The sequence below is a fragment of the Garra rufa genome, chromosome 1, assembly GCF_049309525.1.
Source record: "Garra rufa chromosome 1, GarRuf1.0, whole genome shotgun sequence".
In the NCBI taxonomy this organism is placed as follows: Eukaryota; Metazoa; Chordata; class Actinopteri; order Cypriniformes; family Cyprinidae; genus Garra; species Garra rufa.
In genome coordinates this window covers 56,972,695-56,997,650 of record NC_133361.1, presented here as the reverse complement: position 1 = coordinate 56,997,650, position 24,956 = coordinate 56,972,695, and the positions used below count along the sequence as shown (strand labels likewise).

The 24,956-nt window shown below is 37.6% G+C and overlaps 1 protein-coding gene across 1 annotated transcript; it reads left to right on the top strand.

The window, feature by feature from the left end:
• The first annotated feature begins 1,090 nt into the window (after positions 1 to 1,090).
• Positions 1,091 to 24,327, top strand: LOC141325399 (ras-related protein Rab-37-like). The gene is made up of 9 exons (XM_073834063.1): positions 1,091 to 1,620; positions 3,458 to 3,568; positions 14,321 to 14,362; positions 15,164 to 15,230; positions 17,235 to 17,287; positions 17,457 to 17,522; positions 20,140 to 20,196; positions 20,680 to 20,756; positions 23,178 to 24,327. Exons 1-9 carry the CDS (start codon positions 1,510 to 1,512, stop codon positions 23,284 to 23,286), a joined length of 693 nt encoding a protein of 230 aa, XP_073690164.1. The 5' UTR covers positions 1,091 to 1,509; the 3' UTR covers positions 23,287 to 24,327.
• The last annotated feature ends 629 nt before the right edge of the window (positions 24,328 to 24,956 follow it).

The following is a 24,956-nucleotide window of genomic DNA, read 5'->3' as shown; positions in this document are numbered from 1 at the left end:
GATTTTCAAATAGCTGTATCTCATCCAAACATTGTCCTATCCTAACAAACCATACATCAAAAAAAAAATTACCCTTATGGTTTTGTGATGAGAGTTGATGTTATTACACTCATTGGCCAGTAGAGAGCGGACTAAACACACGATTTTAAAACAGAAATTATAGCTCAATTAATTTGTATCACCAAACTGTAAAAGTTACAAAGTATACCATTGGAATAATTACATTTTATACTTCCTTAATGGTTTCAAAGACCTGTTTTCATACACATGAACATGAATGAAACAGCAAGATGCATATTACAGGTTATTACAAGTTATTAGGCAGGCTCGACTAAAATAAGTATTATTTACAAACAGCTATATTACAATGGGCAGCATTTTGTCAAACCTCATCTGCATTGGCGCAAGCGTCGCGACAAACCATAATTATACTCAGCGAAACTCTCTCATAGAAGTTGAACAAACTGGTAGAATGACGGTTAAACTAAACAGGATTACGAAAAGGGCGGGGCTTCATAGCCCGGAATATGTATCTACTTTGTCAGTTAAGAGGTTTCTAAACAACCGTTCTTAAACTTTAACGGTCGAATTAGTATTTTCAATATCACATATGTTATTAAAATTCATTAGTATCATTATTCAGTCATGAATAGACCTTAATATCCCCTTTTTAAACGGCTAGGGATATCACATGGTACGCGTTGCTTTTCACCGCGGTGTTAAGGATCAACCAATCGCTTTCGTTTGCGATGACATTTCATTTAATGTAAATATTAGCATTTGCGCGCTGGGATTTTCATTTGTATTTCAGGTGTCAGTGCTTAAAACGAATACGTTGGAACGATTAAACGTTCAGGTGTACAGATGGTTCTGATAAACCTAAAAACATCCGGGGATTTGAAGAAGGTTAAACGGGGGATTGAGCTTTCTGAGCCTTTAAGCGCCCCCTGCACGTAGAATGTTTTTTTGTCACATAGAAAACATATTTGACGCTTAACAGACGCGTCGCGACGCGACGAAACCACAGCGCTCCTATAGTAATCAAGGAGGCAGCGCGTTCGCGGCACCCAGAGCTCGCAGATTATAATGGGCGCGTCTGGTTTAGTCGCGTCGCTTGATGGGTGTCATTGGTCGGTCTCCTCCTCTCAATCAGTGTGATCAGATGTGATCTTGCACCTGTGTGTGCTCGACCCACGGGAGCCTGTTGCTCATATGTGTTGTGGAGCGATATGCATCTTTGCCTTGTGTGATTATGCGCGCAACTGCACGATGACCATCATGTTTTGCGTCTTTGCGCGTTTATGATGCTGAAGAGGACGCTTTTCGGATAGATGCATTTCCTTGTGTTTCTTGGTTCCTTCATGTCCACTGATCTATCCTCACCCTCCGCCAGCATCTGAAGAAGTTTGGGCGCGTTTCAGATGCACTATGTGATGCGTTTGTGATCTAGTCACCCGGCGTGTCTTGAGAAGAACATCGAAAGCAAGATCCTCGTCATTTGTTTCCGCGATGTCAATCAAAAAAGCAACACTGATGGAGAATGGGTTTAAAAACGGGACGTCGAGAAATGTGCTGGAGCGGTGCGCTTCGGTCAATGAGTATTTTGATATTGCCTTCAAGGTGTGAGTTATATATTTTGTTTTGCTTAGTTCATTGCTGGTGTCATGATTTGTGCTGCTGTTGCTGTGTCTGAAACATTTGCCTAGTGTTAGTTGGCACCTGTGGCGCGCAAGTGCGTCTTCCACTCGGAAATCACTTTTCAAGAATGCAAAGGCATGCTCACAACCATGCAACTGTCAGAATTCACTTTAAATGGCGTTTTACATTCACACTTAATAGTAGTTGAGTGTCTAATAGTACAGCACAGCAGTGGTTCTTCAAAACTGGTTTTGCGTTTGAACCAAAGTGGTGACTATGTATAAAAATTATTTATTCTATAGAAGTAAAGCAAGTGCTCTTTAAAATTGTAATCAACTATTCTACAATGTTAGTCATTTGCATTTTATTATTTGCATATCTTATCTAACATTGTTTTTTTTGTTTTTTTACCTCTACCGCCTACAACCTGTTTTGGGTCGCGAACCACTAGTTGAGAACTACTGCTATATAAAGTATACCGCCCTTTTTTTGGATTTGATGCATTTCCTCTAATATTTAAGTAATGTGATAGTACTTTTCCTCACTGACGGATAAATATTGACTCGGGGAGGGAGTCTACACATTTCTACACATCTGACTTATCGATGTCACCTAGACACCTCGGTGACACAAACATATAAAACATCAAGTCGAAGGGATTCCAGAAGGATCCCTTGAGAATTTAATTTAGCTCAATAAGAGCTGTTTTTGCCTCTGTCTTTCTGTAGTGAGGAAAATGCGTAGATGTAAAATGATAAACAATACGCAATGTTGGAATTGAGCAACAGTGGTTTCAGCAATACACAATTGAGTAAACACACATTTCACAATTTTGAGTTTCTTGTTCATTACAGTGCCTTTTCTAATGTTCAAAACAACTGTCTTGTTGTTAAAGTCAACATAGAAGCAAAAATGACCCTAGTTGCTTTTTAAATACATGTTCCTGGTTTATTAAACGCAATCAGCTGCTATAGAGTTCACAAAACGTCATCAATTGGCCATATTGGCGGCACTGAATGTAAACAATGCCACTGAACCCGAACAAAACTTGCATATTTTGCTGATTATTGCTGCAGAAAATGGTCAATTATTGTCATGTTTTGGGCTGTACTCGGTCTGTCCGGGGAAAAACATTTGGAGTACTAGACTAGCAAAAGTTTTAACAAATTAAGGAGAAGAGTGCAAAAACAACCGTTTGTTGTTGGCCAAACCCAACTAGGACCAAACAAATCTTGACAATATTGGATTTTGTTCTTATCATTTCCTGTCAGATATATTGAAATATTAGGCTAAAATCTTTCTTAATACTGCTCACACATACATTTACCACCTATTATCTTTAGTTTTTCAAAATATTGCATCCTTTCCCGCTTAGTAAGTCCTTCTCTATCTGATTTAACAGCTTCCACATGATTTTTTCAAATAGTTTACACAGCGTAAATTAGCAGAACAACGTATTCAGTAGTACATTAACCGTGCTATCCATGCTGTTGTCTACATCCGAGTATCGTCAATATGGCCACGTAGCTGTATAACTGACCAAATTGTGACGCAAAAACAAACCAACCCTCTATACTTTCTCTTAACCACCTGTCAAACGGTGACACTTTTCGCAGTCATTTCCGATTTCCTACCCAACATTTTTGTCCTGTTCCACTCAAAAATGTCTATTTGTGGAAGTAATGTGGGTTGTGAATGTCATTTTTTGTTGACTTTAACACAGAGTTGGTGAACAGTTAGAGCTCATTAAACAAAACCAGGATGTGCGTAATAAAGTGGTTGTAGGCCTAACAGCTGTTTCTGACCCTGATGCCTTTAGGTGATGCTGCTGGGAGACTCGGCAGTGGGGAAGACCTGCCTCCTGGTGCGCTTTAAAGATGGTGCCTTTCTGGGAGGCAACTTCATTGCCACAGTGGGGATAGACTTTAGGGTGAGCCAGCAGTTGGACGGAGCTGGTTTGCTTCTCTTTTTGCAACATGTTTATGTCTACTGATGGAGGTCGTATCATGATATTTTACATCTGTTTTTTGCTGAACTGAAATAAGCGTTTCATCTCTTTCGTTCTCTTTAATGTCAGGTGAAGTTTTGAAGGATTCGCAGAATGTTAGCCAATGTTCTGAGAACTTTTGTTAGCTGGTTTCTCATAAAATTAGAAAGATTATGCAACTTTACCCACATTATTCTTCCATGTGGAAGTAAGCCTATGGGCGAAACTTCCGGTTCATTAGGCGCCATAGAGAAATATTGAGAAGAATTACAACATGCAGTCAACTGTAAAACTGTTTGCACTACAAAGCAAACAAGCGTGTACCAGCATATGGTAAGAGACAACAATTTGCCATATCAAGCAGCAAAACAAGCTGTTTCGTACAACTAAAAATAGCTAGACATGAGTGAGAATGGAGCCAGACCCATAAAATGTACAAATTGCAAAAAAATATATATATAGTGGTTATGGATCTCATTATCATCTTTAGCGTAAACAGGCCTTTACCTTGGTTTGTATTTAACTTGTAATTAACAATAGACATATGCTTTCCTTGACTTTAAGTAAGAGCAGCTTGTTTTTTTTAACAAGGTTCATGATTGTTTCAGACTGATCGTAACAGTTTGAGTTGCACATTCTAGTGCTGATTGTTTTATGAATCACACAAATGTCACAATTGAATGCCGCTTTGCCAAGAGGCTGTTGTTGAAGGATGAGACATCACAAACCATATTAGACCCGAAAGCAAACCTGTGTCTTACAGCAAAGTACTGTTGCTCATCTCACATGTGAAGAGGGTGTTTATTCCAGAAACGCAGAGATAATTCACCCAAAATTGAATATTCCATCATTGTTTACTCTCCCTCATGTCATTCCAAGCCTTCGGTGAAACATAAGAAAACATATTTAGATTATTATTTTTTTTCATTCAGTGTCAATCACTGGGCACAAAAATCAGCATTCATCAAAACATTTTCTTCGCTATTACAGATGGCTTGTTTATTTCTGAGGGTCAGAAAGAGGAAGCGAAATAATAATCCAAATCTAATATCACATGTGAACCTCGGAGGCGAAAAAGATGAGAACATGATGCTTAGAAAAACATAATATTACCCTTTAACACTTACGTCCAGCATCTAATCAATAAGCCGTTCTTGCACTCCATCGTAGAGAAGTGCTGTGCTGGGCATTTAACTGTGCAAATCTCTGTGGTCTTCTCAAGTGGTGTTGGTGCAGTCCAGCATCCTCTCGCACAAATCTGTTCAGTCATTGTGCCACTTCAGATGTCTTGGAGTGTTCGGACATAAGCCAATCTGATGCTCATTCACGTTTCAGTCTGGCTAAATGATTAACCCATCGCCCCATGACACTTTGGGTCCTGAGCTGCACCTGCCAAGCACTTAGTCGGGGAGGAAAAGAGAAAGTTTAGGTTAAAATTGACCTGTGGTGTTTAAAGTTGGCGTGAGATAAATTCACTCATTTTTACAAATGCATCACTGCAAAAAAGGCTTGTCTTACTTAGTATTTTTGTCATGTTTCTAGTCCAAATATGTAAAAAAAAAAAAAATCTTAAATTAAGATGCATTTACTACGTAGGACATTTAGTCTTGTTTTTTTTTTTTTTATTCAGGGTAAAAAAAACTAAATTAAGTGCATTTTGCCTAAAACAAGACTAAGTATCTTATGTCATTTTGCTTAGTAAATGCATCTTAATTTAAGAATGTTTAGATATTCTGACTAAAAACAAGACAAAAATATTAAGTAAGATAAGCCTTTTTTTGCAGTGATGTTATTGATCTTATTTTGAATGATTCATCCATGCATATTTATTTTTTTAAATTTGACCTTGCAATCTGACGTACAGTATGTTGGACTTCCAGTAATTTAGTCCACTTGCCAAGTGCAGCAGCCACATCTCAAAATCCAGTCAACAACCAATGGATAGAACCAAGTCCCACATTACTTTTTCTTTTACATTAATCTGTTAAACTTTGTCATGCCTGATCTTATGACAAAAACGTACCTGTGGGAACTTTTCTGCAAGATGCAAAATATAAATTAAGTACATCTCACAGAAGTTTCCAACAGAAATGGACACTAGAGGTGGTAAAACAGCAAGGACTTGTAATGGATGCGGAATCCTTGGGTACGAATCCTGTAGAAAACATGACTCAAGCTGAAAGAGCTGAAAGATGAGGGATGGAAAAACAAGCTAAAAAGAGACATGGTTCCTCCAACGTATCCTGGGTCTTCCCAGGGGCCTCCTCCCGGTGAGACAAGCCCGGAATACCTCCCAGGTAAATGTCCAGGAGGCATCCGGAACAGATGTCCAAGCCACCTCAACTGGTTCTTCTCGATGTGGAGGAGCAGTGGCTCTACTCTGAGCTCCTTCACTCTACTCCTACACCTTCCCGTGTGACAGAGCTCCTCACCCTTTCTCCACCCTGCGAAGGAAGCTCATTTCGGCCACTTGTATTCGAGATCTTGTCCTTTAGGTCATGACCATAGGTGAGAGTCATGGGGCAGTCTTGGCCTAATGGTTAGAGAGTCGAACTTGTAACTCAAAGGTTGCGGGTTTGATTCTCAGGTCTGGAAGGGATGTTAGCTGGGGGAAGTGAATGTACAGCACTCTCTCCACCCTCAATACCACGACTGAGTTGAGATTCTTGACTAAGGCGAACCCTCAACTGCTCCCCGGCGCCGCAGCAATATGGCTGCCCACTGCTCCGGGGGTGTGTTCATGGTGTGTGTGTGCACTTGGATGTACTTGGATGCACTTGGACATTTAACTTGGATGGGTTAAATGCAGAGCACAAATTCCGAGTATGGGTCACCATAATTGGCCCTTACGTCATGTCTTTCCTTTGGAAGGAATGCAGATTAATGGGTAAATCGAGAGCTTTGCCTTTAGGCTCAGCTCCTTCTTTACCACAACAGAACGGTATATTGACCGCATTGCTGCTGCCACTGCACCAATCTGTCTGTCAATCTCACACTCCATCCTTCCCTCACACCTAAAACAAGACCCCAAGATACTTAAACTCCTACACCTGGGGCAAAAACTCTCCTCCAACCTGGTGAGGACAAACCACCCTTTTTCTGGTTGAGCACCATGGCCTCGGACTTGGAGGTGCTGATTCTCATCACTGCCATGTCACATTCTACTGCAAACTGTCCCAGTGCATGCTGAAGGTCCAGGCCCGATGAAGCCAACAGGACAACATCATCTTCAAATGGCAGAGATGAGATCTTGTGGTCCCTGAACCAGAGCCCTCCGGGCCCTGGCTGCGCCTAGAAATTCTGTTCATAAAAATAGCGAACAGAACTGGTGACGAAGGGCAGCCCTGCCAGAGTCCAACATGCACCGTCTGACTTACTGCTGGCAATGTGGACCAAGCTCCTGCTCTAGTCGTACAAAGAGCAGACAGCCCTTAACAAAGCTCTTTGGACCACATACTCCCAGAGCACCCCCCACAGAATGCTATGAGGGACACGGTCAAATGCCTTCTCCAAGTCCACAAAACACATGTGGACTGGTCGGGCAAACTCCCACGAACCCTCAAGCACCCTAGTGAGGGTATAAAGCTGGTTTAGTGTTCCACGGCCCGGATGAAAATCGCATGGTTCCTCCTGAATCCGAGGTTCTACTAATCGATGTTATGTGACTAAAATGTATTTTTTTTCCCCCTCTCATGATAAGTCATGGCATAGATGCTTCTAGGTTTACGTATGTCAAAGCCGTAGGCATCTAACTTCACAGAAGCAGCGCAGAGAGCCGTTTCTGAAATTGAAACGAGCTGCTGTGCACCTGGTATAAACACAAGCATTGACTAGAGTGTCTGTGATCATCTCCGCAGACTTGTGCAGTGTAAATAAGGGGTTATCCGAGCTTTAATGGCAAAGAAAGCCCCTTATTCAAGCATTGTGTAGTCAATACTTGTGTAAGCAGCCACTTGTGAGGTTTTTTTTTTAGTTTATAGTACATTAAAAATGATCATGTGACGTGATCACGTGTTTCCATTGCAGTTTTGTGAAATATCCCTTTTTTTAATTGCCATTAGGCATATTTTCAATTTTGCGCAATTTGAAGGGTAATGGAAACACAGCTATTGTCATTGTAGAGAGTATTTGATTGATTGGATAAATACTGTGAATTTTAAACATGTTAGAGCCATGTTCGTCATCACAGTTAATACACCAGCATGCTGATGTAAGAGACTGTTGGCGTTAAGGGCGCTTGTTTTTTTCAGAGGAAAATAAAGTTTGTTATGCTCCTCAAATAGATTTTTGCCCTCAAGCCAAGACAGTCAATTTGGTTTCACAGTATGTGTTTCTGCGAGGAAGTGAAGGTTAGCATAAAAGACCTTGAAACGGTCAAGGCTTGGCATGTGACGTGAACCATTTCTAACGTCAGATTTTTATGAATAGAAAGTGCCGTGCTTTGAGACAGGTGTCTTTAGGAAGTTCAAAAACCTCTTTAAACCCTCATTCTTTGATCGCCTGCCAACAACAGCTAAAATTAGTCTGAAATGAAGCATTTTATCTGCAGCGGCTCAGGGAAACAGTGAAGCGTTTCTGTGCTGGTATTTTATTTTTATTTTTTTGAATGGCACAGCAGCAGCACTATAGCCTGTGTCTATTTTGGGCTCTTCCTTGTAGCACTTGCTCAGCATGAGGATGTGTGGGAGCCAGAGCTGAGCAAGTCTGATGCCAGAGAAATGGAAAGCCATTACAACAAATTGATGGCTATGCTTGATTTATGCTGGATGGTCAGAGGCCCTGAAAGATGTATGTTTTTCATAAATCGATATCCTTTCCCGTGTCAAAAGGGCCTTGTAAGTGAAACAAGGTCGGGTTTCCATTTCTCAAATAATAGGTTGAGACTCAGAGATCAAGCAGATTCCTAGAGCAACTGATAGATGTATATCCTATAGTCATATATCATCGCCACTGTAGGAATGGAAATGGAAATGAAAAGGATTTAAGGATTCTGGCGTTGAACTTGGTCTTTTAACATTTCCATTATTGATTCTTTTAGTACTTTCTAGGAAGTGCCCGTCGATATTTGTTCACAACCGACACTAATTTAAAGGGATAGTTAACCCCCCCCCCCCCCCCAAAAAAGATTGTCATCTCACCTTCATGTCAAGTAAATGGTGACCAAAGGGGCTATCAAGCTTCAAAAACCCACTATGAAAGAAGCACAAATTTTTATATGACTCACTATGTAGTTTGTTACACAGTCTTATGATAGATTGGTGTAAGGAACAGGCCAAAATGTAGATAATAATTTTGTTTCGGCTTGCTGTTTCTCCCTGTGTGTTTTGTGGAAGAATATGAGTCATACAGGTTTGGAACAAAATGAGGCTGAGATTTAGTTTTGAGGTTGTTTATGTTTGAAGTTTCAAACATAAATCAATAACTCATAAGTAGGGCTGAGAGAAAGACGATATCAAATTAGGAAATATTGCAATAATGTTAAAAGTCTATAAAGCCAATTTGACTCATCTCTCACAACTATGACAGGCACTGCTTTCAAACATTTCCATGTTTATTTGTGTGAGCGCTTTGTGAAAAGCAGAGGTTTCTATTAACAGTGTGTTTTTGCCATGTTGAGCATTGTAGCCAGTCACAGACATGTCTGTTGAGTGCTGAACGCAATGACCAATCAGAGTTCTTTAAGTTTGCATTCATTCAGTGTGACTCAACCTTGGCGTTTCATTTAGATCACTGATTGTGTTCTTCGTGCATGTGAATCCTTTCGATTTAACAAAGTAAAAATATAATGTAAAAAAGGGATATTCGCAAGAGTGCAGAGCTCAGTGAACTTGTGCTGAAATTATTGATAGCTTCAGTAATTATAAAGGGTGCGCTTTTTGTCCGTACTTTGTATTGTTAAGATTTTAAAACAGCCCCTTTGCGTTCATTTAGTAATGTAATGTACATTTCTAACACTATACTTTGTTCCTTCATACTTGGGGATTAAAATACAGCAAATTTGATATCTTTCTCTCTTCTGACCAACATAAGCAGTCTCTCGATTAGGTTGTTACTAACGATTATTTTGGTAATTGAGTAATCGGACAATTAATCTGACGATTAATCGTGTATTTTAACAATTACACTGCAAAAAAAGTTTTTCTTACTTGGATATTTTTGTCATGTTTCCAGCCAAAATATCTAAAAAAAATCTCAAATCATGAAGGATTGTCTAGACAAGTAAAAATTATTTTCTTGTTTTCAGAAAAAACAAGTCAAAATTAAGTGAGTTTTTGCTTAGAACAAGCAAAATAATCTGCCAATGGGGTAAGCAAAAAAAAATCGGTTTTCAAACAGAAAACAAGATTATTTTTCTTACCCCATTGGCAGATTATTTTGCGTGTTTCAAGCAAAAATGCACTTCATTTTGACTTGTCTTTTTCTGAAAACAAGACAATTTTTACTTGTAAGAATTCATAGATATTTGGGCTGGAAACAAGACAAAAATATCAAAATAAGAAAAGCTTTTTTTTGCAGTGTATATTTAATTTTGTGGTACTAAAAAGAGACTGAAGTGAACAGCAGCCTATAAAATTACTTAAAATACATAAATAATAGCAATGGAACAATAAGTAGTTCAAAAGCACGTAATCATATGGATTTTATTGAACAAAACTGTTAAAATACATAATGTGTTACAAACAACAGAGCTAATGTAGATTACACATAACAAATGCTTGCAGAGGACACCAACGGCCTGATGACGGTTTTTACACTTTACTGCTCAATCTAATCTGTGTTTAATATTGACTAAACAACATTTAATTCAAATGTCCACCTAATCTTTAATATTTGGCCATTTCTTTATGGCAGAAATGCTACAGCCACTGGAAATTCTTGAATATGTGGACATCAAAACGTGTAAAGCGAGGGTTTAAACTTTTGAAATCACGATAAACAGTTAGCCTATTGAGCAAGATATTGATGTATTCTTCTGCGTTTGTGTAGGTTTGTAAATGATTTGCCTTACAAATCCAATGAAATGGTGAATGTTGCATTCCCAGATGAACATTATATTAAATCCAAGCTCACAACAACATGAGATGGAGTTTGAGATGTTCCACACATGTAAATGATAACTGTTTGTGTGGAGCAGCATTTACTGTGAATGGAACGGCTCAGACACGCATGTACGTAACCTAAACGCATGTATAATAATTAAAGCGTCTATATATAACCTGCATCAAGTATATTTAATTGAATCGTGGCGTTTGTGAGTTCACAAAAGCCTTAGGCTTTATGATTTTTAAATAGGTTTAATATATCATGCAGCCTTTGGAAACAGTCTACTTATGACTGTCCATGGAATACGCCAACGCAAAATTTAATTGAGGATTTTTTTTTTTTATAGAGGACTTGAATTGACAGCCCTAATCTCGATATTTGTTTTTTCCTCGTATAGAAACTCTCTGGGCCCATAGCTGTTCTATTTAAAAAAAAAAAATCACCTTTTTTAAGAGCAAATGCAAAAAATATATATATTTATTAAGTGTTTATTTGTTGAATTGATTGAAAATCTGATTTTACTGAAGTTTTTAGCTGTACATGAAGTGAATATGCTCAAGATAGGATATGCTTTTTTTTTTTTTAAGCCAACTTTTAAAAAACAGTTCTGAAAAGTAACCAATTCTCAATTCCCAACCCTAATCATCCCTGCAGTTTTTGTCAGTGGATTTCATTTTATCTTATACTGCAGCTTTTGTTGGCTTGCCCTTGGAGAAACAATGAGACATCTGAGCTCTGCAGAAAACACTTCTGTCAAGAAAGAGATTTGTGTTTTCATTCAAGTCAGATATGCAATAGTGATTGAAGGAACAATAGAGACATACCTGCGTTCTTATTGAAGCGGTTAATGTTCCTCTCGAATTGCTTTGTGCTCTGTTCTGATTTTATTTTTTATGCAGCAACTTCCTGGAGGTTTTAAGCAGTGCATTTGTGATTACTTTTACTTTATACATATACATATATATTAGTCAACCACAGAAGCAGTTTTTGTTATTTACTCTGCTGTGGCTCCAAACCTCCAAACCCAAGACTTTTTTTTTTTTTTTTTTTTTTTTTTTATAGTGAATCACAAAAGGACAAATTCGGCAGACCTCATTTTAATTTGCATATGCGTATACAGTGCCTAGCAAAAGTATTCATACCCCTTAATTTTTTTCACATTTTGTTGCAGCATTATGTTTAACTGCTTTTTCCCCCACATCAGTTTACACTCCATACACCGTAATAATGACAAAGCAAAAAACAGATTTGCAAATTTTACAAATATATTAAAAATAAAACACTGAAATAAGTACATAAGTATTCATACCCTTAACTCAGTACATAGTTGAAGCACCTTTACAGCCTCAAGTCTTTTTGGGTATGATGTGACAAGCTTTGCACATCTGCATTTGGCAATTATCTGCCATTCTTTGCCTCACCTTTTCACCTCTCAAGCTCTGTCAGCTTGGATGGGGGCTGGCAGACATTTTCTAGAGTCCTAGTTGTTCCAGTCGTCTTCCATTATGGATAATGCTTCTGTGAACCTTCAATGCAGCAGATTTTTTTCTGAACTCTTCCCTAGATCATTGCCTTAACGCAAGTCTGTCACTGAGCTCTACAGGCAGTTATCTTGACCTCAGGACTTGGTTTTTGCTCTGATATGCATTTTCAGCTGTTAGACCTTTTCTGAGAGGTGTGTCTTTCTGAATCAGACTCATTCAAATGAATTCGCCACAGTTTGACTCCACTCGAAGTATAGTAACATCTAGAAGCAATATGAATGTTAAAAACCTATTTTTTGCTTTGCCATTATGGAGTAGGGAGTGTAGATTGATGTGGGGAAAAAGTAATTTAAAGTAGTTTAACATAAGGCAGCAACATAACAAATTGTGAAAAAATTAAGGGCTATGAATAATTTCGCAAGGCACTGTACAGGGTGGCCAAAAGTGTTATAACAGTAGTATTATCACCAGCTAAAAAATGGTTGTATCTTCATCTTTTGTTTCACATGGGAACATCAGAGCGCAGATCACACATTTCATTTAGATCAGGATTGTGGACTGGGTTTGTGAATTGTTTTCTTCAGAACAGAACTTTGGAGCATGGACCACCAATCATTTGATTTAGGGTGGAACTTCAGAGCGGGTTTGTGAATATTTTGCTTCAGATCAAAAAATTGGAGCGCAGATCATGAATCATTTCATTTATATCTGGATTTTGGAGCGGATTCGTGAATCTTTAGGTTCAGATCGGAACCTCGGAGCGCGGATTGCAAATCATTTGATTTAGATCGGAACTTCAGAGCGGGTTCATGTATCTTTTGGTTCAGATTAGAACCTCGGAGCGCGGATTGCAAATCATTTGATTTAGATCGGAACTTCAGAGCGGGTTCATGTATCTTTTGGTTCTGATTAGAACCTCGGAGCGCGGATTGCAAATCATTTGATTTAGATTAGAACTTCTGAGCGGGTTTGTGAATCTTTTGCTTCAGATTGGAACCTCAGAGTCTGGATCACGAGTGGGATTTCAGAGCAGGTTCGCAAATTATTTTATTTAGGTCGAAACTTTGTGTATCATTTAATTACGATATTTTTATCTATTCTAATATCTTTATTTTAGAACTTAAAAGTCAAAAAAGTAGATTTTATGTTACAGTATCTGTACGAACCCTGGAAGACACGTGTTGTGTAATTACTTTCATGGTGCTTTTTTTTTTTTTTTAGGTGATTTGACAGCATTGCCTTTTACTTTTAGTCATGTAAGTAAAAGAGCAGCAGGGACAATCTTCAAAATATCTAATTTTGTGTTTCATTTTGTCAGAATTTGAACCATTCCTTTTAAATTATTAAACCTCAAGAGTCAAAGCAGATGGTAGCATCTTAATAGATGAGAACGGCATTTCATTGTTCAAACATTAGTTTGGTCTGAGCGTTTCAATGATTTGGTACTGAAAATCTAAGGATGTTGGCTGGTAATGTGACGAGATGTAAAGATGAAGTGTGCAGTTTCTGTGCAACTGGTGGCACCTACAAATCAAACAACTTTGAGTTTTCTCTGCATTTTTATTTGAGAAAGGGGAAAGTAGCAACAAAAAAAATGACACGCTTCAGCTTTAAACGCCTACGTTTTTGATCCGCCAGCATTAACCACAGTCGCTCTGTAGATATTCAGGACTGAATGATTGGTCGGCCTAAATGGGTGCCTGTATGTGAATGTCTGCGGATGATAATTACTCATCTCTGAAAATCTCACTTCCATTTGTGTGACTGACGTCTCTGATTGCACTGCCATTTGGTGCACGAAAACATCTGATAACTCTGGTCCTCTCAGTGCAGAAGGTGCGATTTTAAAACATTTAGTTCACAAAGGAAGTAACGGCTGACGTCAACAGGAAATTAAGCAGGGAGCTGGTCTGTTATTTCATCTACACTATATAATTAAGTCTATGTGGAGAGCCTGGCCACACAAAAGCAAAATAGCACAGTTAGAGATCTCACTTTGGTAGTAGCCAAATTGTTTTCCTATTTGGTTGTGCATGATTTCCTTGAATAACAAACTGTTTACTGTTCATTATTTTGTCTTTCAGAACATTTGTGAAAAGACAGTGTATTGTGGTTTCCTGAGGACTGTGTTTTAATGGGCGTTTCTTTTTCTTCCTGTTGCCTGTAGAATAAGGTGGTGACTGTGGATAACATGAAAGTCAAACTCCAGGTAAGCAAACAAGACAAGCATCACTGATTTGAGTACTGTATTGAACTCCTGTCCTGTACTATTTGTCATATGGGCATGAAGAATACCTCAAATCGTGCGACTTGACCAGACAGCTGCCGATGATAAAATGGATATCAAAAATCCCATAGCTTTAGGTAGCAAGTGTTAGGGATAACACGTTACGACTAACGTAATCAGATTACATTTTTCGAGTAACTAGTATGGTAACGGATTACAAAAAGTAACGTAAAAGTAACATAATGGATTACTTTCCATAAATTAGTATCGCAATTAGTTATTTGTTTTATGGAGTAATGCAATATTGTAATGCATTACTTTTAAAAGCAACTTTCCTCAACACTGGTGGGGGCCAAGCTCTATGTACAGACCTGAAAGTCATACAGACCGTGGTGTGAACTCTCGACTTGGATCAGTCTTTGACCTTGCAAGTACCGATAAAACCGTGGCAACCACCTAGAAATGCCCTAGTTACTAGCCGACCGCATGTGGTTGTGTGTTTTGCACAGGCAAGTGCCGCTCACATTGTCTTCACAAAATTGAATTTGGTTGGCCTCCTGCCTGTTCAAAGATCAGGCTTATTACATCAGGACGAAATCACAAAACAAATTATTCTTAATGGTTTCAGGTTTCCCTGTTTGTAAAATGGATTTGGAAAAATTCCACATTTCAAATGTGGTTCATTCAGGTTAATTGGAAAAAAAATTTCCCCCAGTTGAGTGTCCTGAATGCACCCCTTAATGATATATAAATGCTTCACCTTTTAACACTCCTCTTTTGCAGATTTGGGACACGGCTGGTCAAGAGAGGTTCCGCAGTGTCACTCATGCGTACTACAGAGACGCTCAGGGTAAATATGCCAACTTGCAGTTATCTTCTTTACAGACTTCCTTACTGGTGCCATATCTTTAGTAAGTCATGAGAGGCAGTGGCAGTGCATACATGAGCAATATCACACTTGTAGCTGTGCGATATGGCTGTATATCGACATGGCTGTGATCAGCCGTAGGTAACACTGCTACGAGTGTGATATTGCGTTTATGATATCGATACAAACAGTGAAACAATTGGCGTTCTGTTATCACTAGTGTATCACACTCTTATCAGCCAATCAGATTGAAGGTCCAAAAAGAACTCCCCTCACATTTCAGCAACCGCTTTATATCTTCTCAAGGGACAATATTATAGAAATTAAACTTGGATATATTTTAGAGTAGTCAATGTGCAGCTTGTATAGCAGTATAGATTTACTGTCCTCAGAAAATAACTCGACGTACAGCCATTATTGTCAAAATAGCTGGCTTCAAAAGTAAGTACACCATAAGTGATAACAGAAGTATGTTTTTGTCTGCTTGACACACCATACAAAGTTGTGTATTTTGTATTAGAGTAGTTAAAATTAGATGCTTTAAGTACAATTCTCTCATACTGAACACTGGATGTTCAACATGGCATCTCATGGCAAAGAACTCTCTGAGGATTTGAGAATTAGAATTGTTGCTCTCCACAAAGATGGCCAAGGCTATTATAGGTTCAGTAACACCCTGAAACTGAGTTACACTACAGTGGTCAGGCTCATACAGAGGTTTTTCAAGATGAGTTTCATTCGGAACAGGCCTTGCAAGAGTAGATCAACGGCTTCAATAAACAGATTGCTTTAAGGGTTGCAGAAGTAGAAGGTCAGCTTGTCAGTGCTCAGACCATACGCCGCAGTCGGTTTGCACAGGCGTTGTCCCAGAAAAAAGCCTCTTTAGAAGCTGGCTCACAAGAAAGCCCGCAAACAGTTTGCTGAAGACAACAATCCAAGAGCATGAATTACTAGAACCATGTCCTGTGGTCTGATGAGACTATAAGATAAACTTGTTTGGCTCAGATGCGTCCTGCATGTGTGGTGATGCCTTGGTGAGGAGTACCAAGAAAACTGTGTCTTGCCTACAGTCAGTCATGGTGGTGGTAGCATCATGGTCTGAGGCTGCATGAGTGCTGCTGGTACTGGGGAGCTGCAGTTCATTTGAGGGAAACATGGATTCCATTATTACTGTACATTCTGAATTAGAACATGATGCCTTCCCTCCAGAAACTAGGCCGAATGGCATTTTTCCAACATGATAATGACCCCAAACATACCACCAAGATGATAACTGCCTTGCTGAGCAAGCTAAAGGTGAAGGTGAAGGGGTGGCCAAGTATGTCTCAAGACCGGAACCCTATTAAGCACCTGTGGGGCATCCTCAAGCGTAAGGTGGAGAAGCACCATGTGTCTAACATCCAGCAGCTCTATAATGTCTTCATAGAGGAGTGGAAGAGGATCCCAGCAACAACCTGTGCAGCTCTGGTCAACTCCATGCCCAGGATGATTAAGGCAGTGCCAGATAACAATGATGCTAACACAATATATTGGACAAGGTCACTTAGGGTGTACTCACTTTTGTTGCCAGCTATTTTGACAATAATGGCTGTATGTTGAGAAATTTTCAGCTGCACATTGACTACTCTAAAATATCCATGATTCATTTCTATAGTATTGCCCCTTGAGAAGATACAAACGATTAAATGGTTGCTTGAATGGTAAAATGGTTGCTGAAGTGTGAGGGGTGTACTCACTTTTGTGAGATACTGTATATACACAGTATCTTAGCCTAACATAGTGTAGAAACAGTTTCTCAGTCGAGCATTTCATTTAGTTTAAGTCTCTGTGGGAGATCACTGCGGTGAACTTTAAACACTGCGGTGAAATTTGTACAGTCTCAACTCCTAAAGAACACGGCAGACTTTTGAGTCAGTGTTTAAATACTATAAAGCTCAGCTCTGAATCATACGGTGCGATCTGAACATGCTGTGCTTTCCATTACAGCTCTGCTGCTGCTCTATGACATCACGAGAAAGTCCTCCTTCGACAACATCAGAGTAAGACGAACAAACAATCGAGACGTTTCAAGACGTGTGTTTATTGGATGCTCTCATTTCCTTGCTGCTGTTAGCGTGGGTTGGGAAATGACATTCATTTCTACTGCTGATGCGTTTCTTGTCCTTCAAAGAGTGTTTTTTTTTTTTTTGCATGTCTATCGCCATGCAGGCCTGGCTGACTGAAATCTATGAGTATGCACAGAAGGATGTGGTCATCATGTTGCTTGGCAACAAGGTAAGTGGGACTTCCTGAAAGGAGTGAACAGAAAAGGCAGCCCCTCTTGAAAGGTGCAAATAATGTTTTAATGCATATGCAGACACACACACATACACACACACACAGAGAGAGAGAGAGAGAGCAGCAAACCTGTTTTTTTCTTTTTCTTTTTTTTATATCCTTTATACTACTCTGCTCGTTGTGTGTCACTTTAGGTAGTAATTCATTTTAGCTGAGCATTTTTACCACCTAGGTTGTCTTTTATCTTGTGATGTGTGGTTAGGGTGTGTTGTGGTGGAACTGCTCTAACTGGTTTTGCACTGGATTAGATAGCGCCCCCTAACGGACCTAACGAAGCCAAAAAGCTGGTCTGATAATAAAGGAAAGGTCCTGGGTTGAACACAAGCTGTTACACAGAATTTTGACTCATCCCTCAAGCAAAAATGAATGTTAGTTGTGAGACGGAAGGATGAAAAAGGACTGAAAGGAATATGTAATTGAATGCTTGCCTATGGAAAAAAAAAAAGTCTCTTCTGCTCACCAAGCCTGCATTTATTTGATCCAAAATACAGAAAAATCTGTAAAATTGTGAAATATTTTTACTATTTAAAATAACTGCTTTCTATTTGAATATATTTTCAAATGTAATTTATTCCTGGGATCAAAGCTACATTTTCAGCATCATTACTGCAGTCTTCAGTGTCACATGATCCTTCAGAAATCATTCTAAAATGATGATTTGCTGTTCAAGAAACTTATTATTGTTATCTATATTTAAAAAAGTTGAGTACATTGTTTTCAGGATTATGAATAGAAAAATACAAAGATCAGCATTTATCTGAAATAAAAGTTTTTGTAACATTATACACTATACCATTCAAAAGCTTGGAGTCACTATAAATATTTTTATTTTTTGGAGGAAAGGGATTAATACTTTTATTTAGCAATTATGCTTTAAATTGATAAAGTGATGATAAAAGCATTTATAATGTTACAAAAAATTTCTATTTCAGACAAATGCTGTTCTTTTGAACTTATACATCAAAGAAACCTGAAAAAAAATCTGCTCTACTGTTTTTAACAATAATAATAATATATTCAGATTTGCTGCTCAAAAACAAATTAGTATGATTTTTGAAGAATCATGTGACTGGAGTAATGTTGCAAAAAATCAGCTTTGAAATCACAGGAATAAATTACATTTTAAAATATATTTAAATAGAAAACAGTTATTTAAAATAGTAAAAATATTTCAAAACTGTACTGTTTTTGCTCTACTTTGGATCAAACAAATGCAGGCTAGGTGAGCAAAAGAGACTTTGTTAAAAACATTAAATCGTACTGTTCAAAAACTTTTGACTCGTAGTGTATCATTTTAATTTTAATTTAATTTGTTTTTTAATTAAACTGCTTAGAAAAATACTTAAAAAAAATACTTTTGTTGCTCGTATAGTACCATATAGTGAGAATATGGAGCTCAATCCAAAAAAAAGAGGCCCAAACTGAGAAAAAATAAGCTTGTTGATGCAGTTGTATGTAGTAAAAAAAAATTGTCAGATGAAATTGCAATAGCTTGTAATGTAAATCATAACTGTATCAGTGTTACAAACTGCTTAAAAATAATGCATATGAATATCAGTTGTCACTCTTTATCTCCCAATAATGTCTTAAGATGGTGTTTTAATATTTCGTTTTATAACCAAAGCTCAGTAGTTTTTAATGTAGGGGCAAAACATAATGCAACGCAATACAATGATTGAGAGATTAACAAATAAACGTTCCTCAAAAGCCTAATGGACTATATTTGATTTGTATATACATGATGTATGGATAATCAAATAAACCTGAGTAGCTCCAGTCCACTTAGTGTTCATCTTGAAATATGAACAAAAGTATAAAAGTTACTCTTAGATTTATTATAGTAAAGATTTCACAGCATGAGGACACATGTATCACGACTTGAAGCATATTGGATGTATTTGTACAATACTGAAAGGCCTTTTACTTGCTAAAGAAGTATAAACTGTCACTCAGAAGACAGAAGGCATGCAGTAGATTGTGTACAACAGGTTCTCCACAAAGTATTCATCATGTTGGTAATTTGGTCTAGAGCACTTGGGTATCTATTTGCATATCAAATCCGATGCAGTAGGCCTTATTGGAATGAGCTTTGTCAGCATTTGTGTCATAATGCAGTTACCACAGAGAGTCGTTTCAGCTCTTCCTCGGGTGTTTACAGTAATGCATTTACAGTGAACATAAACTAGGCCAGCTTTCCAAACGTTACAAAAATCTTATTGATTTACATCACAAGCTGTCAGAATTTCATTTCTTGTTGCATCAAATTGCATACTTCTGCTCAGTTTGGGCCTCTGAGTGTATTTAGATTTTTTCTTTTTTCCCTTCAGTTTAAGCTCCATATTTTTCGATTTAAAACTATATGAGTCATAAAATCTATCAAACTTGATATAAAACAAAATGCATATGCAAACTTTTTACCTTTAAAAACAAAGATTTTTTTTTAGACTATAATGTTAAAAATCTGTATTTGAGGGTAATTTTACTTTAGCGAGCAAATGTCTTCCAAAAACACAAATGCATTATCTAAATTTAACATGTAATTGTGTTTGTTCAGTCAGACATGGCTGCTGAGAGGGTGATCACACATGAAGAAGGAGAGAAGCTGGCTAAGGTATGAGTGTAAATGAATTAAATATGTCCATATAACTGCTTTTAATGTTATATGTGACCCTGAACCACAAAACCAGTCGCACGGTTTTATTTGTAGCAATAGCCAACAATATATTGTATGGGTCAAAATGATCGATTTTTCTTTTATGCCAAAAATCATTAGTATGTTAAGTATAGATTGTTACATGAAGAACTTTTGTAAGTTTCCTACTGTAAATATATCAAAACTTAATTTTTGATTGGTAATATGCATTGCTACAGAACTTCATTTGGACAACTTTTCACAATATTTGGATTTTTTCCGGATATTCAGATTGTTTCTCGGCCAAATATTGTCCTATCCTAACAAACCATACATCAGTGGAAAGCTCCTTTATTCAGCTTTTTATCATGTATAAATCTCAATTTAAAAAAATGTACTCTTATGACTGGTTTTGTAGTCTATAGTCGCATATTTAACTGCTCTGCTTTTTCTTTATTGAAGGAATATGGAGTCCCTTTCATGGAGACCAGTGCCAAGACTGGCGTAAATGTGGAACTCGCTTTCCATGCCATGGCAAGGTTTGAGATTTTCAAAATATAAGCATTAAGTGAATTTTAAAGGGGATACAAAAGTCTCTTTTATATGGTGTTTGCATATAAATGTTTTTTTTTAATCCCCAAAAATCCTAAACAGTCTTCATTATCAAGCTGATTTGATTTTCTGAGCAATATGACATCATATTGCTCTAGCCCCGCCCACAAACACTGACGGACTGTCCTGTGTTAGCATATTTAAGCCCTCAGCCAGTTGTATGCTCTCCGCCATTTTCTTCGTGCTTGAGCAGCTCTAGCGACAACAGTGTTTCTGAAGCAATGCAGGTGTTTTGTAGTTGGAAGTAAAAGTGAACTTAAGAGTCTTAATTTTCTCTTGACAACAGAGACACTAGTTGCATTTCCATTACCCTTTAAATTGAGCAAATTGAAACTGAATTGAAAATACGCCTCATGGAAACGTGTTAATTGCACAAAAACTTTTTACACTCGCATAAGGTGGTTTTGCAGGCAATTCGAAAAACAATTTTTTGCAAAACAGCAATGGAAACATTTATACCCAAAATCCTACAAAAATCCATTGCCATGAATTATTGAAAGAGGAAAAAATTACGTTTAAGTCGCATAACATCGGTTAATGGAAAAGCCATTTCGCAATACTTAATCGACATTTATAAAATAGTGCCAAAGTTTTGCGCAAATCTGTAATGGAAACGCAGCTATTGATGCAGTGGATTATTTTTGGTTTTGATGGTGATGCACCACCAAATAGAGAATGTAGAAGAGAGGGGCAGAGTCAGCAGTAGCTTATTGTCATTTAAAGAGACATGCACTGAAACGAAACGCTGTGAACAGAGCTGTTTTTGACAAGAAAAAAAGGGTGTTGTTTTACAAGACTACTTAGGAATTTTAACAAAAGTATGTTGCAGACATTTCATAAAGACCCTAAAGAATCAAATCAACTTTTGGGAAAATGGACATCCGATGTTCCGTTTAAACAATTGTCAATATTACTATTGCTTGTGTACAAATTGAAACAAGTATTAAACATCAGCATGAGACCCTACTTTTTTTTTTTTTTTTTATAATCAATGGGGGATCTTTTAACCAGCAAACAACCAGTCTGAGTACTCTAGTAACTGCCTAGAAATGCCCTGGCAATCGAACTAGCAAAATAGCAACTAAATGCACTGTGTAAAATGATATTTTGAAGTTGTAAATAACAGGTTATTAGAATACACTTTACAAGAAAATGTAAAAGGGATGTAACAATATCAAAATCTCACAATACAATATCACGAAGTCGGCGATACAATACTTATTGCAATATATAAAAAAAAAAGGCAAATCAAGAATGGGGAAAAAAGTTAAATTATTCTATCTAATGCACTTTGAAAGTTCAAAATAAAGAGCTCCAACCTATGTTAACTAAGAAAACTTAAGTCACAAGGTCAGTGAATTGACTTGACTTGTACCTGAACCTTAAAGAGGACTCAACCTACTTTTTATTTGTGGTGTACTGTCTTAGTCTAAATTACATTCATTTAAACTGCTAGCTGTCAGCAATTCATACTTCACTTTTAAGCTTTCATTTTGACGAAAACTCCAACTTTAGTGAAAACAGGCTTACAAAAAAATGTCTCACTACAAATCTAGTAAAATGCTGTGATCATTTGCATTAAAAATAAAGCATAACTGGTGGCCGTTGCATTCCCAAACATGCTAACCTTGCAGCACATGCAATAAACTGCATTCACTGTGAACTGAGCCGTTCTGAGGCGCAGAAAACACCGGATCATGAGCTAGTCGTCTGAACGAAATGTACGCTCTTCTTTGAAATGCGCAGCAAATACAGACTTGATAAAGAGATTAAACCATAGTATGTTTTGAGTTTTTTAGTTTGTTTGACCGATACTGTGCCAAAGCATAATGGCCAAAACATAACTTTAATGACCTTTTATGTTAGAATAAGTTGTTGAAATATATTTGAAAAACTGCCCGAAATTATTCATACCCCTGGCAAATTTTGACTTAATGCTACTTTTATTCAACCAGCAAGTTGTTGTTGTTTTTGACCGGAAATGACACAGGCTTCTCACAAAAGATAATAAGACGATGTACAAGAGGCATCATTGTGGAAAAAAAAAATATTTCTCAGCTTTTATTTACATTTGAACAAAAAGTGGCATGTCCAAAATTATTCATACCCTTTGCAAACTGTCACAGTCTATGCCATTTGTAATAGTGAAGTAATAAAAGTGTCTCTCTTTAAAATACACAATCTCTGATAGTAGAAAGTACACTTTTATTTCATCATTTTATCTGCAAGTAGTTTTAAGTGCACTTTTTTCCCCACAAGTAAGTGCTTCAAGGTTTTTTAAGGCTTTGTCAGTCCGGCGTTCAAAGTTTACCTTGACCTTTTCCTATTTCTATTACATTTCCACACAGAGAACTGAAGCACAGAAACATCCAGCAGCCCCACGAACCCAAGTTCAAGATCCATGATTACATCGAGTCTCAGAAGCAGAAGTCTAACTGCTGCGGCGGCCTCATGTGACCAGCTCCAGGCGACAGATATTCGTACACAAGATGTGTGTGAATGAATGAAACGTGCTTTGTTTTGATGTGTCCGATCCCCCCCAGACCCCTGTTCGCTTTCTAGTCAGGAATATACAGCCAAATACTGCTGAGGTGCATCAGAGTAATACGTTTCTGCAGGTGATGTCTGCTTTATAAACTGTATTAATCCAGGTGTGTACAGTACCCAGGTGTGTCTGATTATTCCAGGTATGTTTGTTTGTGTAACGTGGTTTCCGGGTTTCTTCTCTGATGGTTATAGCCTCTATCTACACACGGTATCGAATATATTAGTATTATATTAAATGCCACGCAAATGTTCTCGGGCGGTGAGCTTGTATCTGTAGTGTTTTTTTTTAATATGAAATTCTTACTGTATATTTGAGTGTCTCGCAAAGTCAGAATATCAGCTTATGTTAAGTATTATGTTTACAATCAGTATATGTTGACTTGGAAACAATCATAGCACAGCTTGACCGAGTCAGGCCTGATTATGACAGGACATGGGTTTCTTTTTGCTTCGTATACACTTTCATCCCCTCACCTTATGACTTAGAAATTGATGTGAAATGTGAATTGTATCGTACAATATTTTGATTTTATCTCGTCCGTTTGCTTTACATTTTTCACAGTGAACACAAAGTGCCATGAGAAAGTTCATTGTAACCACATGTAAGTGTTTGGAAAGAGGGGGTTTTGTTGTTTTCAGCTTTCCATCGTTTCATTAATGTGATATTTAAAGCCACAGGGGGGCGGTGTTACCTACCGAGGGTTGCTAATAAATAATAACGAACTTAACGATTTAATTGCCTTATCTTTGAGATTACAAATATGTGTCCTGTACTTTTAAATAAAAATAAAGTGTATTGTGAACATCAGGTTAACTTATGGGTCTCGGTTTGGGACGAAGAGCGAGTCTTATTTGACTGAGCAAATGCTTGTGTTGTATATTCCTTGTAAGCTGTTTTGCATAAAAGCATCTGCCAAATTAATAAATGTAAATGTTATTTGATCTTGGCGAGATATTCGTATGGAGTGTGCTTTTGGTTAGGTGTTTGTTTTGTGACATCGTGAGTCATGTGACCTGCACCTGTTTGCTAAATATTTGGCTCAAGAGTAATGAGCGACAAAGGGCATCCTTTCTATCTATCGAGTTACTCGGTGACCGAAACGGACCTCGGTCTCTATAGTAAAAGAGGCTACTTTTCTTACATTCACTGCAAACATGCAATCTAAGAAGATCGTTTGGAGGAACCTGAAGCATTGACGCTTTTAAAAGCAGGTTAACGTTGTGTAAATGGGTGATTCTTAGACTATGGGCACTTGTTTGGGCATATTTTTTAAAATACATATACTTTTGGACAAATTCCTCTTTCTTCGTCAAGCTATCAACAAAACCACCCTAAAAAATTTTTACTACCTTTCTATTATGAATTTTTTTCATACTTTTCAGCCTTCTTATAGATGTCATCACTGTTTCTCCCACCACCCAGACTTTTAAACTTCAACAATGAAAATACAGTTTAAAAATATGCTTTATCTGGTAACTATTAATGTACCTGAATTAAGCACTAGTCAAATAGTTAAAATACATTGTAGTATTTAATGTGAGACCTCTATCAATATTACTTTTTATACAAAATATAGCCT

Bases quoted from the DNA above. Each gene is read 5' to 3' on its own strand.
- LOC141325399 (XM_073834063.1), top strand. From the start codon at position 1,510: ATGTCAATCAAAAAAGCAACACTGATGGAGAATGGGTTTAAAAACGGG. The intron at 14,363-15,163 runs GTAAGCAAACAA...CCTCTTTTGCAG, and splicing joins ACATGAAAGTCAAACTCCAG to ATTTGGGACACGGCTGGTCA. The intron at 20,757-23,177 runs GTTTGAGATTTT...ATTTCCACACAG, and splicing joins GCTTTCCATGCCATGGCAAG to AGAACTGAAGCACAGAAACA.